The sequence below is a fragment of the Megascapheus bottae genome, chromosome 16 (genome assembly GCF_031878675.1).
Source record: "Megascapheus bottae isolate mThoBot1 chromosome 16, mThoBot2.hap1, whole genome shotgun sequence".
In the NCBI taxonomy this organism is placed as follows: Eukaryota; Metazoa; Chordata; class Mammalia; order Rodentia; family Geomyidae; genus Megascapheus; species Megascapheus bottae.
Genome location: NC_143524.1, coordinates 13070973 through 13085592, shown reverse-complemented (window position 1 = coordinate 13085592; position 14620 = coordinate 13070973). Strand labels below are relative to the sequence as shown.

At 41.9% G+C, this 14620-nt stretch overlaps 1 protein-coding gene across 6 annotated transcripts in view; it reads right to left on the bottom strand.

Annotated features, from left to right (window-relative positions):
* LOC150052902 (muscarinic acetylcholine receptor M4) overlaps nt 1-14620 on the bottom strand; it is a 216548-nt gene that overhangs the window by 62133 nt on the left and 139795 nt on the right. For all 6 annotated transcript variants that reach the window (XM_090347819.1, XM_090347812.1, XM_090347813.1 and 3 more), the window contains one exon: nt 1744-1854. In XM_090347819.1, the coding sequence (XP_090203945.1) occupies nt 1744-1854 (111 nt within the window). The remainder of the gene's footprint in view (nt 1-1743; nt 1855-14620) is intronic.

The window sequence follows — 14620 nt, the reverse complement described above, 5'->3', positions numbered from 1 at the left end:
GGCTAGCGCTCTACAACTTGAGCCACTGTGCAACTTCAGGTTTGAGTTGCTAGTTCGAGATAATCTCATGGGGACTTTTCTGCCTTGACTGGTTTCGAATGTCCAGCCTCAGATTTTGAGTAGCTGGGATTATAGGTGTAAGCCATGGTGCCCGCTGAGTGTGCGTGTACATGTGCGTGTGCGTGTGCGTGTGTGTGTGTTTTGGCCAGTCCTGGGGCTTGAAGTGAGGACCTAGGCACTATACCTGAACTTCTTTTGCTCATGGCTAGCACTCTACCACTTGAATTACAGTGCCACTTCTGGCACTATGTGGTACTAAGGAATTGAATCCAAGGCTTCATGTATGCCAGGAAAGCACTACCATTAAGCCACATTCTCAGCCCCATGACACATTTAGAAAAAAAAAAAAAAAAAAAAAGGGACTGGGAGTTTGGCTTAGTGGTAGAGTGCTTGCCTAGCATGCATGTAGACCCACGTTCAATTCCTCAGTACCACATACATAGGAAAAAAAAAAAGCTGGAAGTGGTGCTGTGGCTCAAGTGGCAGAGTGTTAGCTTTGAGGAAAAAGCCCAAGGACAGTGCTCAGGCCCTGAATTCAAGCCCTAGGACTGGTACAAAAAAAAAAAAAAGACACACACACACACACACACAAACAGGTATCAACCATACCTATACCATATCATTCTTATTACTGCATTTAATTCTGGAATTACCAAGTTGTTAAACATCAGTGTAGTCTTTCAAGGGTCAAAGATACATACAGCTCTCAGTTCTTACACTCCCTTATCTTTCCCATCTTTTCCTTTCAGATCCATCTAAATTTTAGGCAGTAAGCTCATGAATTACTTGGTTCATAAACCCCTCTCCTCTGGGCAAATACTCAAGGCAATTTCCCTGAATGATTTATTCAAATCTCTCTCTCCCTCTTCCCCTTGCTCTCTCTTTTGGGGGGCCACTCATGAGACCTGGGCAATGTCCCTGAGCTCTTTAGCTCAAGGCTACTACACTACCCCTTGAGCCACAGCACCACTTCTGGTTTTCTGGTGGTTAATTGGAGATAAGAGTCTCAAGGACTGCTGTGCCTGGGATGGCTTTGAACCCTGATCCTCAGACCTCAGCCTCCTGAGTAGCTAGGATTACAGACAGGCATGAGCCACCGTGCCTAGCTCCTCAATTTTTTTCCTTTTTGTGCTAGTACCAGAGCTTTACCCCCAGGGCTTGTGCTCTCACTTGGCTTTCTTGCTCATATCTGGCAGCACTCAACTACTTGTGCTATACCTTCAGTCCTATTCTTTTTTTTTTTTTGGTCAATCGTGGGGCTTGAACTCAGGGCCTGGGCATTGTTCCTGAGCTTTTTCACTCAAGGCAAGCACTCTGTCACTCAGGGGCTTTAATGCCCAACTAGCTTTGAACTACAATCTTCAGATCTTAGCCTCTTGAATAGGATTACAGGCATGAGCCACCAGTGCCTAGTTAGGTCCCACATTTTGTTAGATAAGTGTAGATGGAGTCTCATAAGCTTTTCTGCCTAGGCTCACTTTGAATCATGATCCTCTATGTCTCAGCCTCCTGAAACCTTAGCCTCCTAGCATTCATTTATTAACTGGAACCTATGGAAGAGCTATTAGGACACATTCATGCTTAACAAGATGACTGAGAATCCAATGCTACTTGAGTTTTTTTTATATTTGGCTCATCAACAATATACCTCTCCGCAAATATTCCCCTTTCATGTTAGCTTACCATTACTGATTTCTGGAAGATCAAACTTAGTGAAGTCCCACCACTGGAGCCGATAGGTCGTATTGGCAATGTTACTGGCTACTGCAGACTGTCCATCACCAATCACTGCCCCTGATGGGAAGAAGACAAAGGGTACATTACAGCATTTATCTGCATGTTTTCAATGTAGAATACAAAATAACACTGGGACTAGTAGCAAAGAAGAGAAAGAACCATTCCAAGACTACAGAAATCTAAGGAAAGCTGGGCCTGGTGCCTCACACCTGTAATCCTCGCTACTCAGGAGGCTAAGATCTATGGCTCAAAGGGTAGGGCAGTAGCCTTGAGTTGAAGAGCTCAGGTACAGGACCCAGGCCCACGACCCACCACAACCAACAACAACAGCAACAAAAACAACAACAAGAACAACAACAACAGCAGCACTACCACCACCACCAACAAAAAAGAAATCTGAGCTGGGCAAGATGGCTTATGCCTGTAATCCTAGCTACTGAGGAGGCTGAGATCTGAGGATCAAGGTTCAAAGCCAGCCCAGGCACAAAAAGGACCCGAGACTCTTATCTCCAGTTAACCTCTAGAAAATAGGAAGTGGGGCTTGGCTCAAGGGTAGGGCGGTAGCCTTGAGCTGAAGAGCTCAGGGACAGCGCCCAGGCTGAGCTCAAGCCCTATGACCCACAAAAGAGGGGGAAAAAAAGAAAGAAAAGAAAAGAAAAGAAATCTGGGCAGTCTTATTTGGCAAGTCCTATCTCAAAAAGAAATCAGACACGGTTTACAAGAAATAACTGTACATGGATATAATCTCAATAATCAGTACTTCCCATTATAATCCTTCCTTTCTATATGACCTTTTTCTATAATAAAACATCTCAATAGGTTTGTTCCAGGGAAGAGGCAGTTAGTATCTAGCTAATTTTGGATAAAGGCAGTAAAGAACAAATAAGGTAATATTTGCTAAATCTTTTGGAACAATGGCATGTAACACAACAGATATATGAGTCTAGCTTTGCATCATCAGAATGTATTTATTAAGGCAATCTTTTATAAACCCCTTCCAGGAACTTCCTTGAATTCAGATTCATTTGTAATATTTCAGTTAACTTTCCCTGAGATATGCACTTCTGTATGACATTTTTCCTTGGTACCCAATTAAATTAAAAAAAATGGATTTTTTTTAAAAACAGGGTGACACTTTAATTTGCAGTTGTATTTCATTTACATGAACATGTCATTTCCTCCTCCTCCTCCTTCTGAGGTGCATTTCATACACAACCAACCTTCTCAGCAGACAGAGCCAATCCCTCTGGGGAGAATAGTACATTCTTGTATGCTGTATAACCTAAATGTTGTTCTCAGCTACAAATGAACTTCTTTGAGAAACTGAATTTGCTAACAATTACTAGTCTTGAAAACAATGGACAATCTGATGTCTGAATTCTCCAGTATTACCCTAATCTCCCCTCTCTGCATATCAATGCAAAAGCAATACATGAACAACTGTGTATATATCTTTTACAAGACTCTACTTATTGCTGCATTACTCCTAGTGGATCCCTTATTTTCTCATCAAATGACAGATTTTCAGTGAGAAAATGTCTTCCACATAAGCCATGAATAGAAGAGACATTCTTTTGGGCCCAGAGTTTAGTCTACTGGTAGAATGTTTGCCTAGCATGCATGAAGACCCGGGTTTGATCCTGGGTACAAACACACAGAAAAAGCCAGAAGTGGTGCTGTGGCAAGTGGTAGAGCTCCAGCCTTGAAAAAGCTTAAGGACAATGCTCAGCCCGAGTTCAAGCCACAGGACTGGCAAAGAGAGAGAGAAAGAATACCTTTCAGTATTCTTTTAACTCTTACCCAATTATTCCAGGCCACAGTAGCAGCAGATAATTCTCAAAATTAGTTCACTAACAGTTACAATAAGTTTCTCAGGCACTTGTTGCTCGTGTTCTCTCTCTCCCCTCCCTTCCCACACCCACACATCAATCCTGGGCTTGAACTTGAGGTCTCTAAGGTTCTTTGGCTCAAGGCTAGACGTGCTCTACCACTTGAGCCACAGCACCACTTCCGGACTTTTCTGAGTAGTTTACTGGATATAAGAGTCTCACAGACTTTTCTGCCTGGGCTGGCTTTGAACCACGATCCTCGGGTCTTATCTTCCTAAGTAGCTAGCTAGTGTGAACCACCAGTGCCCAGCTTTTCCATACTTTCTTAAAAGGTGCTTTATTGGGTGTTTTGTTTTTATTTTTTAAAGGTCTTTTTAATAATACAAATCTTTTTTTTTTTTTTTGCCAGTCCTGGGCCTTGAGCTTTCTCAAGGCTAGAGTTCTACCACTTCAGCCACTGCACCGCTTCTGGCTTTTTTCTATGTATGTGGTACTGAGGAATTGAACTTCAGGTCTTCGTGCATGCTAGGCAAGCACTCTACCACTAGGCCAAACTCCCAGCCCCTGCAAATCTATTTTTAGTTACAAGGTCTACAACTTAGTTACCTGATCCAGGGACCAAGGTGCTTAACTTCCTCCTCCTCCTCCTTTTCTTCTTTTTTTTTGGCCAGTCCTGGGGCCTGAACTCAGGACTTGAGCACTGTCCTCCAGTTTTCTCAAGGCTAGCGCTCTACCACTTGAGCCATAGCACCACTTCCAGCTTTTTCTATGTATGTGGTGCCGAAGAATTGAACCCGGGTCTTCATGCATGCTAGGCAAGCACTCTACTATCAGGCCAAACTCTGGCCCCTATGGTACTTAACTTCTAAAGTGGTTTTCATGCTTACATACCTATTATTTAGATGACTGACAACACCCTTTGACTATCAGCCTTTCATATGCTTTAATACCTCACCATTTCTTGTAACTTTACCAGAAATTCATATAAACCAAACAGAAAAGGAGGTACAAGGGTTTTCTTAATATATGATGAAAGAAATATTAAGGTACTAAGAGAAAAGAAAGTAAACTGAACAAACTCCATATTCTGGGAGCTTATTCTGGAAAGGGGGTGAGAATCAGACAGAAAAACAGTTCAAGAATAGCCAGATGCTTTCTGAGTACTGGATCTACAACTGGGAACTGAAATACTGAGAATTCAGCTCCTGGCTCTAGCAGCATCCTGTACAGTCTATGTCTATGTTCAAGAGACATCTTCTGGAGAACAGCTGTGCAATGAAATAAATGTGTAGGGTGGCAATGAAGAGACTACCAATGGTGCCAAAGTACTGAGAAGGAACAGAGCCTGGCAGCAGAGAGTTGATTTTCACTGCCGAGTAAACACAGATTAGGGAGTGAAAGATTCCAGCAACAGATTAGAAAATTGTCACCAGGTTTTCTTCTGAAAGAACTGCAGGCCAACTGAGCCTGTCTCTTGGAAACAACAGAAAGAAAACATAGCATCCTGTTTAGTAGACTGCTGGCCACTAAGCTGAAGGTATAGGAAATGTGCCAGGTCCAGTTAATGGACTGAGCCGAAAAATATTTACAGAGGAGGGCACTCAGCCTCAGACATCAACTCCTGAGGGACTTCTAAGGTCCCAACAGCAGGATCTATACTCAGAATTTATCAGTCTCTACACTATTACTACTTTGGACTATATAATTCTGTAGAATGTTTGGCAACATCCTTGGCCTCCACCTACTAGATGGAGCGTTTCTCTCTACCTAGGACTAAAGTGTGTGTGCTTGTACCTGTCCTGGGGCTTGAACTCCAGGCCCAGGTGCTATTTCTGAGCTGTTCTGCTCAAGGCTAGCACTCTAGTACTTGAGTCACAGCTCCACTTTTCCATTTTTTGTTGGCTAACTAGAGATGAAGAGTCCCATGGAACTTTCCTGCATAGGGTTGGCTTGTAACCATAATCCTCAGATCTCAGCCTACTGAGTAGTTAGGATTACATGTATGAGCTCCAATTGCCAATTATATTTATCCCTAAGAATGATATTTTTATAAAGTATTACTATAAAAGTTGGACATGGTGGTACACACCTGCCAGTAGGAGGCCAGGTTAAGCTATAGAGTGAGAGAAACAGAAAAACCAAACAAACAAAACAAACCAAATTCTAAAACTAAGCAACAGCTGGGCATAAGTGGTTCATGCCTGTAATTCTAGTTACTCAGAAGGCTAAGATCTGAGAATCATGGGAGCATGTTTTAGTGGGAGAGCACTTGCCTAGCATACATGAAGCCCTGGGTTCAATTCCTCAGTACCTTAGACACAGAAGAAAAGTTGGAAATGGTGCTGTGGCTCAAGAGGTAGAATGCTAGCCTTGAGAAAGCCCAAGGACAGTGCCCAGGCCCTGAACTCAAGCCCCAGTACTGGCGAAGGAAGGAAGGAAGGAAGGAAGGAAGGAAGGAAGGAAGGAAGGAAGGAAGGAAGGAAGGAAGGAAGGAAGGAAGGAAGAAAGCAAGCGAGGGAGGAGAGGGAGGGAGGGATAGAGAGAGAGGGAGGGAGGGGGAGAGGGGGAGAGAGGGGGAAAGAGAGGGGAGAGAAAGTGGGAGAGGGGAAGAAAAAGAGAGGGGGGAATCCCAACAATTTTATCAAAATGAACTCCAGGAAATGGAAACAAAGTTTTTTTCTTTGTTGCTTTTTGTTTTCTTTTTGTCTTGTCATTTATCTCTTTTTGGGAGGTTAAGAGGGGGACACAGAAATGGAGTTGACCATATGGTGAACAAATGCAGCTGTGGTACTCATTAGACACTAGACATTCACTACACTAGAGGGAAAAACTAGGAAGAGGTGACATTGTCCAAAAAGAAATGTACTCATTACCTGACGTATGCAACTGTAACCCCTCTGTATATCACATTTATAATAACATTCGAAAAAAGACAGTAAGAAACCACAGTAACATGTATTAGAATGGCTAAAATTCAAAACATTAAAAACACCAAATGCTGGCAAGATGTGGAATAACAATTCATTGCTGGTAGGAATATAAAATGGCACACCTACTTTGGAAGATAGTTTGGCAGTTTCTTTCAAACCATACACACACTTACCATATGATCTGGAAATCGTGCCGCTTGATATTTATCCAAGTGAGTAAAAAACTTAGTTTCACACAAAAACCTACACAGTGGTGTTTATAGCACTTTACTCATGATTGCCACAATGTGGAAATAACCAGAATGTCCTTCAGTAGAAGAATGCATGAACTATGGCACATCTATACAATGGATTATTCAAACTGCTATGAAAGGACGTGCACAAATACAGGTTACAAAGTAAAGGACATCACAAACCTATGTATGCCATGCTTCCAACTAAAGGTGAAGCATTCCCAATTTGAATAGGCATGTATAACCATGCTTAGGTTCAAAATCTGAAATACTCTGAAATGAGAAATGTTTTTCTTCCTTTTAGATTTTTTCCCTATAATCTCATTTTTCTCTCTTCTTTTCCCTTCCCCACTTCTCTCCCTCCTCTCCTTCTCTCCATTCTTCTTGAATGTGTAGGTATCTATGTTACATCTTTGTGCTCAACAACTTGATCAATACCTCCAATCCCCCCTTTTTTTGTCAGTCATGGGACCTGAACTCTGGGCTTGAATGGTATCTCTGAGCTCTTCACCTCAAGGCCACTGCCCTACTGCGTGAGCCACGGTGCACTTCCGGTTTTCTGGTAGTTAACTGGAAATAAGAGTCTGATGAACTTTAGTGCCTGGGCTGGCTTTGAACCATAATCCTCAGAATCTCAGTCTCCTAAGTAGCCAGGATTACAGGCATGAGCCACCACACTCAGCTTCTCCAGCCCCTTTTAACTTTCGTTTATTTCCAGGATAGGATCTTGAGTTTTGCCTCAGACTGGCACTCTCCAATCTCTACCTCTTTCTTATCTAGGATTATAGATAGACATGGGCCATCATGCCCAGTTTGCTTCTTGAGATCAGGTCTCTGTAATATTTTTTTGCCTGGGCTGGCTTTGAATCACAATCCTATTTTCACCTTCCAGACGGCTTGGATTATAGGTATATACCATCATGCCCAACCTGAAATCTAAAACTTTTACGTTTTTTTTTTTGCCAAGTGTCCTTGGACACTTTTTGCTCAAGGCTATAGTATTCTGCCACTTGAGCCACAATGAGTGCCACTTTTAGCTTTTTCTGTGTATGTGGTTCTGGGGACTCGAACCCAGGGCTCCATGCATGCTAGGTGAGCACACTACCAGTAGGCCACGCTCCCAGCCTAATTTTTAGGTTTTTGAGACTGAAACTGTTAGTATGTCTTCCACTTCAGGCTTGACAGTCCCCATCCTAGGCCCTCAGGCCCATATCTCTAGCTGCCCCCCCCAATATCTCCAGTTCCCAGCTGCAATAGCAGAATACCCTCTACTCAGAACTGAACTCTACCCTGCCCTTCAAAAAGAAAGGAAGACTCTCCCCAGGGCTCATGCTGGCTTCTATGTCATGGGTCTCCTGGCCACCCTCTGCCTCTGCCCAGACATGAACTTGGTCCTGCTTATGCTATTTTCAGCCCTATCTCTAGTCCCCTGACTATAAAAAAAAATGCCCCTGAACAAACCACAGGCACTGTTTCTCCCTTGGCAATCCTTGATGACAATAAACTCCTTTTGCTGTATGTAACTGTGTCCATATGGTCTTCTGGGATTTGACAAGGAATATTCAACCAGGGATATTCCAAAACTGGAAAAATTCCCCAAAATCTGAAATATTTCTGGTCCCAAGCATTTTGACTAGGAATATTCAATCTGTGTATGACATTCTGAAAACTATAGGGACAGAAAAAGTGATTAGCTATTGGTAGGTAACAGTTTGGCCAAGTGGAGGGGTAAGCAGATGAAGTGCAAAGGGATTAAGTAGGAGGGGCAAAACTTTTTATATGCTACTATAATGGTGGATATTTGTCATCATATTGGTTTTCCAACAATAGCAAATGTACCTTTCTAGTGTAGGATATTGATGATGAGAGAACCTATGGGTTTATAGAAGTATAAATGAATGAGTCTGGAGCTATGCCTCTAATTCTAGCTACTCAGGAGACTGGGATCTGAGGATCACAGTTCAAGGAAAATCTGTGAGACTCTTATCTCCAAGTAACTACCAGAAAACCAGAAGTGGAGCTGTGGTTCAAAGTGGTAGAGTGCTATCCTTGTGCAAAAGAGCTCAGGAATAGTGTTCAGGCTGACCAGGAAAAAAAAAAAGGAATTCTCTACCTGCCATTCAAATTTTCTATGTATCTATGAGTTATCTTGTAGGGAATGAGGCATACATAGCTCAGTGGCAGAGTGTGTACTTAGCATTTACAGGGCCCTAAGTTTAATCCCTAGTACACACAAAAAAATAACTCTCTTTTTAAAGGTCTTCTGGGCATTAGTGGCTTATGACTGTAATCCTACTCACGGGGCTGAGATTTGAGGATCAAGGTTCAAACCCATATGGGACAGGAATGTTCAAGTGATTTTTATATCTAATTAACCACAAAAAAAATCCAAAACAACAACAACAACAAAAACAAAACCTGGAAATGTTGCTGTGGCTCAATTGGTAGACTATCACTGAGTTAAATAACGTACAGAATCCAGGTCCTGAGTTCAAGCTCCAGCTCTAGCACACAAAACAAAACAAAACAAAACTAGTCTATTAAAAAAGAAAAGACCCAAAGACATTGTTTAATGCTTTTAAAGACAGAAGAAATAGCAACTATTATACATATAAAAACATGAGAGTTCGCATGTACTATACAATCTTTGAAGCCTTCCCTCAGATGCTCAGTGAGAAAGAACAGATTATTCTGATAAGATATAAACAAAGTAGCATGGGTAGTCTTAGTTACTTGAGAGGCTGGCTCAGTTTGGGGACAGGTTGGGCCTTGTCTCCCAAAAAATTTAGCAGAACAGGTAGAAATGAAACTTAAATTCAGCAATCCTCTGTAACCATGAGGGAATAACAATGGCACAAACCAAACTGTCAATTCTCATTCTCCAAGTCACGCTTTTTAAGTTGCTGACTGGAAGCTTCAAAAATGTGTCTAAGGAAGGAAAAAAGAAAGAAAGAAAGAAAGGTAGGTAGGAAGGAAGGTAGGTAGGTAGGTAGCTGTCGAGGAGACTAGGCATGTTGGTTCACTACTATAAGCCTAGCATTCAGAAGGCTGAGTCAAGAGGACATCAAGTTAAGGACAGCCTGAACTTCATAATAAGATCATATCTATAAGGAGAGACACAGAGATAGAAAAACAGACCTCAAGGGAAAGGGAAGGAGATTTAAATAAATAATATGTCCAGGAATAAAACTCTAGTTGTGACCGTCAAATGTTAGGTCTACTAAGTCTGAGAATTTGCATGTATCTATTTGTCCCTGCTTGTCTCAAACTCCTCTATTCTGTTGTTTGGAAAGAAGAATTAGGAACCTTTTACAAAAACAGCTTCTTAGCCTCTCTCTAAGATCTATTCTAGCAGCAGGGAAATGAAGAGTATGATTCAACAGTTCAGTGAAAATACTGAACAATGGGAATCATTAGCAAATCTATCAGAAAAGCTAATTTGGGGAGGGTAAAAAAGGGCAACTTGCAAAGAAGGAAACAATTAAATTATATTTCAGTCCTAAAAAATCTGCTTTATTTGAGACTGCATAATTTAGAATGGCCATGTCTGACTCTGCTGATGCTCAGAAGGTAGAGTAAGAATAGGGCTGAGAGGACAGGAGTTTGGCCTAGTGGTAGAGTGCTTGCCTGGCATGCATGAAGACCTGGGCTGGATTCCTCAGTACCACAAGCAAAGAAAAAGCCAGAAGTGATGCTGTGGCTCAAGTGGTAGAGTGCCAGCCTAGAGAAAGCCCAAGGACAGTGCCTAGGCCCTGAGTTCAAGCCTCAGGACTGGCAAAAAAAAAGCAGAATGTGTTTATAATTGTGGCATAGGATATGTTCTGAATAAGATCCTGAACTATTTAATGGATTTAGGTTGGTTAAATAAGTACTCCATTGCTCACTTAATCTGATGTTGAGACAATCATTACATAATACATATTTGAAAAAAATATATATACTTTTTTTTGCTTGGTCATATAACTTGAACTTGGGGCCTGGGAACCTTCCCTGAGCACTTTTGCTCAAGGCTAGTGCTTTACCACTTTGAGCCACAATGTCATTTTTGGTTTTCTGGGGGTTAATTGAAGAGAAGAGTCTCAAGAATTTCCTTGCTGGGCTGGCTTTGAACTGCAACCTCCAGAGTAGCTGGGATTATAGGCATGAGCCACCAGTACTCAGCTCTTGAAATACATTTAGACACGACTCAAAGGTAAATATTTTGCGAATATAGCTTTCAATGATTACAGATAATCTTTGTAAGAATAGTTTTATTGTTCAATGCTTAAAAATTCCAAAGTTCCTGCTCTAAAGAACAAGGGTCATTGGGGCCAGGAGTTTGGCCTAGTGGTAGAATGCTTGCCTAGCATGCATGAAGACCCAGGTTCAATTCCTCAGTACCACATATACAGAAAAGCTGGAAGTGAAGCTAGGTGCAGTGGCTCATGCCTGTGATCCTAGCTACTCAGGAGGCTGAGATCTGAGGATCAAGGTTCAAAGCCAGCCCCAGCACAAAAGGACCTGAGATTCTTATCTCCAATTAACATCTAGAAAATGGGAAGTGGGGCTTGGCTCAAGGGTAGGGCAGTAGCATTGCGCTGAGAGACAGTGCCCAGGCTGATTTCAAGCCCCATGACCCACAAAGAAAAAAAGAAAGAAAGAAAAGACTTTAAGATTCTATCCTTCAAAATGTGGCTTCACTGTTTTCTCACCTTACAACATATAGAGGCCCCAGTGAGATCCCAGTGCCAAAGGGGGCATCTGGGTTCCCTAAAGCCACTGGTGGATGGCCTCACAAGCTGGCTGCTAAGGGATGTAAACCTCCACAGGGGAAGGACTTCCCAGATGTTCCAGCGCCCCATGGTCTTTCTGCCACTCTGCCAGCCAACTTGTCGATGGCAGACATGTCGAAAGGAAGGAAGGAAGGAAGGAAGGAAGGAAGGAAGGAAGGAAGGAAGGAAGGAAGGAAGGAGTACAAATAATCTGATATTGGCTTTTAAAAGTTTTATTTTTTTTTAAAGTTTTAAAAATGTAAGGAAATGGGGCCAGGAGTTTGGCCTAGTGGTATAGTACTTGCCTAGCATGCATGAAGACCCGGGTACATCATACATAGAAAAAAGCTGGAAGTGGTGCTGAGGCTCAAGTGATAGAGTGCTAGCCTTGAGAAAGTCTAAGGACAGTGCTCAGGCCCTAAGCCCAAGGCCAGGACTGGCAAAAAAATAAAAATAAAAAAATAAGGAAAATTTACTATGTTAGCCATTTAGTACAGTATGATAGAGTTAAGTATATTCATACTGTTATGAAACATCTCCAATCCCTTTTTGTCCTGCAAATCTGAAACTCTACATTTATCAAACAATTCCCTTTACCTTTTCCTTTACTTTAGAGAATGACCATGCCATCTTAACTAGTGAGCCTCAGAAAGCTTGATGGTAGTGAGGATGCCTAATATAGTGATCTCCAATGATTCAATTACAATGTTTTCAATGCATCAGTGTTAAATGGAGTTCAGCAACATGTTATCACACTAAATAAAAGGAGTAGGGTTCCTTATTTCCTCCCATCATATTAGGTCCATGTTCTAATCTTGCTAACTGGCAGGGCATCTGGTAGCTCCTAGATCCCTAAAGTCAAGCTAAGATGATTCTGTGTGGGTAGATGAAAAGGCTGAGGCCCATTTTCATCACCACTTTGTAGACTTGCCCTTCTTCAATACATGTATCCTAATGAAGCAATTACCTGTACTTACACTAATGATGTAATTGGGACAAGTAATTATGAAAGCAGAACATCCATTTTGAAAGAAATGAATATCATTACCTTTCTTCCACCTACAAACACTATTTTAGACAAAAACAAATAAGCTCATAAGAATTTATGCTACTGAAAGATTATTAGAAACAGCATTCTGAAAATCCCACAGCATTAGAAAAACAAGAGAGAAAACAAAAAACAAAAAACAAAAATATCAAGCAATCACTCCCACCAGGCAGGGATTTCCTCAAAACCTCTATCCCTGACAGAAAACATGCAAGTGGATAAAACTATTACGAATCACTCTACATCCACTTACACTTCCTTTATAGCTTGGCCTTTCCTATATTTAAGCCCCAACAACTTCTCTAGAAATGAGGACACTGGCCTGGGGTGGGGGTGGGAAGGATGTTCCTGGGTAAAGCCAGGAAAATGGCCATCCTCTTGTTATGCCTCAGCAATAGTGGATAGAGATCATCAGGGAGGAGGACTGATAGATGGAAAAAGGTGAAAAGAGCACTTGGCTGACTCAAACACTGAATAGCTCTCACCAATCACTTGTGTTGAACTGCAGAGACCCCTGCAGCTTTTATTGTTTGGTGGAAGTACAAGTGAGTAGAACTGGACTTAGAGGGGCTTGTCAGCAGCAGGAGGGAAATGACCTTTACTGCTGCAGGGAGTATGCAGATTTCAAAAGCCTAAAATTTGCAATGAAGGGAAATGGAAATGTGCTGAACGTGGGTTTGACTGGCAGCTTTCCTCATCTGTCGATCATAGGGTAATAAACACTGGGAGATGGCAGAAATGAAGATAAATGCTTTCAGCAGCACCATTCCCCACCTTCCCCTCCCCTTCCGCCCCCACTCAGCACATGACAAGAGAGTTAAAGCAAGAAAATAAATCAGCTTCTTAACCAACTCTTTTGTTAAAACTTTCCTTATAGGCCACCTACACGTGAATTACTGCTCTATGAGCCTACATTCTCATTAGGGGGCCAGGCTTCTAAAGGGTAAAAGGCTCCTGTCAAATGAACACCTGTACATTTCAGGGTACAGCATTACACAGCCAAGTCAGCGAGGGCCACTGTGGAAGGAAAAGGCTAGGCCTGACCCAGAGAGGAAAGGTCCAACTCTAACCCTGTCTAATTTTCAAACTCAAAGTCTATCTCACTAAGCTCCAAGAGCATCATGCAGTCATTTCACTACAATCACAGCTAATTAACATTTACACAGGGACAGAAAAGTGAAGCTTCAAGGACTGGGAAAATCCCCTAGAGCTTGGATTTCAAAGGTGATGGGTCAACAATTACACACAGGTTCCAACTATATCTAAAGGCAATGCTTATTTTAGGACATGTGACATTGAGATGAAGCACCAAGCAACCTGATTTTTGTAAAGAACTGGTTTTGGGTAAAATCAAAAGACTACCAATTCCGAATGCAAACAATGGCAGCTGCTTATAAGAAGATGGCTTGGAATTCTGTGAAAAGACATCCTGATTCTTTTAAGAGAAGCTTGACAAAAATGTCAATAACCAGATGCTTTAAGGGTAATCAAAAAGACATTTTGGCCTATTGCACCAGCCATGTTGCTTTCTTTTAGATCTCAAGGTGGAAAGAAAAATTTCAAACCTTTGTTCTGAAGTGGAGAAATACACTAAAAAATCAAAACAAAATATGTGGGAAGGGCTGGGAATGTGGCTGGCTTAGTGGTAGAGTGATTGCCTAGTATGTATGAAGCCCTGGGCTCAATTCCTCAGTACTACATAGACAGAAAAAGCCTAAATGGAGCTGTGGCTCATGTGGTAGAGTACTAGTCTTGAGCAAAAAGTAGCACAGGGACAGTGCTCAGGCCCTAAGTTCAAGCCCCAGGCCTGGCAAAAAAAAAAAAAAAAAAGTGGGAGGGGACATGGTAAATGGGCCTGTTTCACCACAAACTTTTCACACTTGAAGAGTCCCAGAGCCAGGCAGATGCGGCAGGATCCTGGGAGAACAGCACTTGTCATAGAAAGATAGCTAATTCGAAAGTCTCCAATTAAAATCTACTGTTCAGACATTAATACCAGGCACACAGTGGAAAAGCAATATTAACAAGCCAC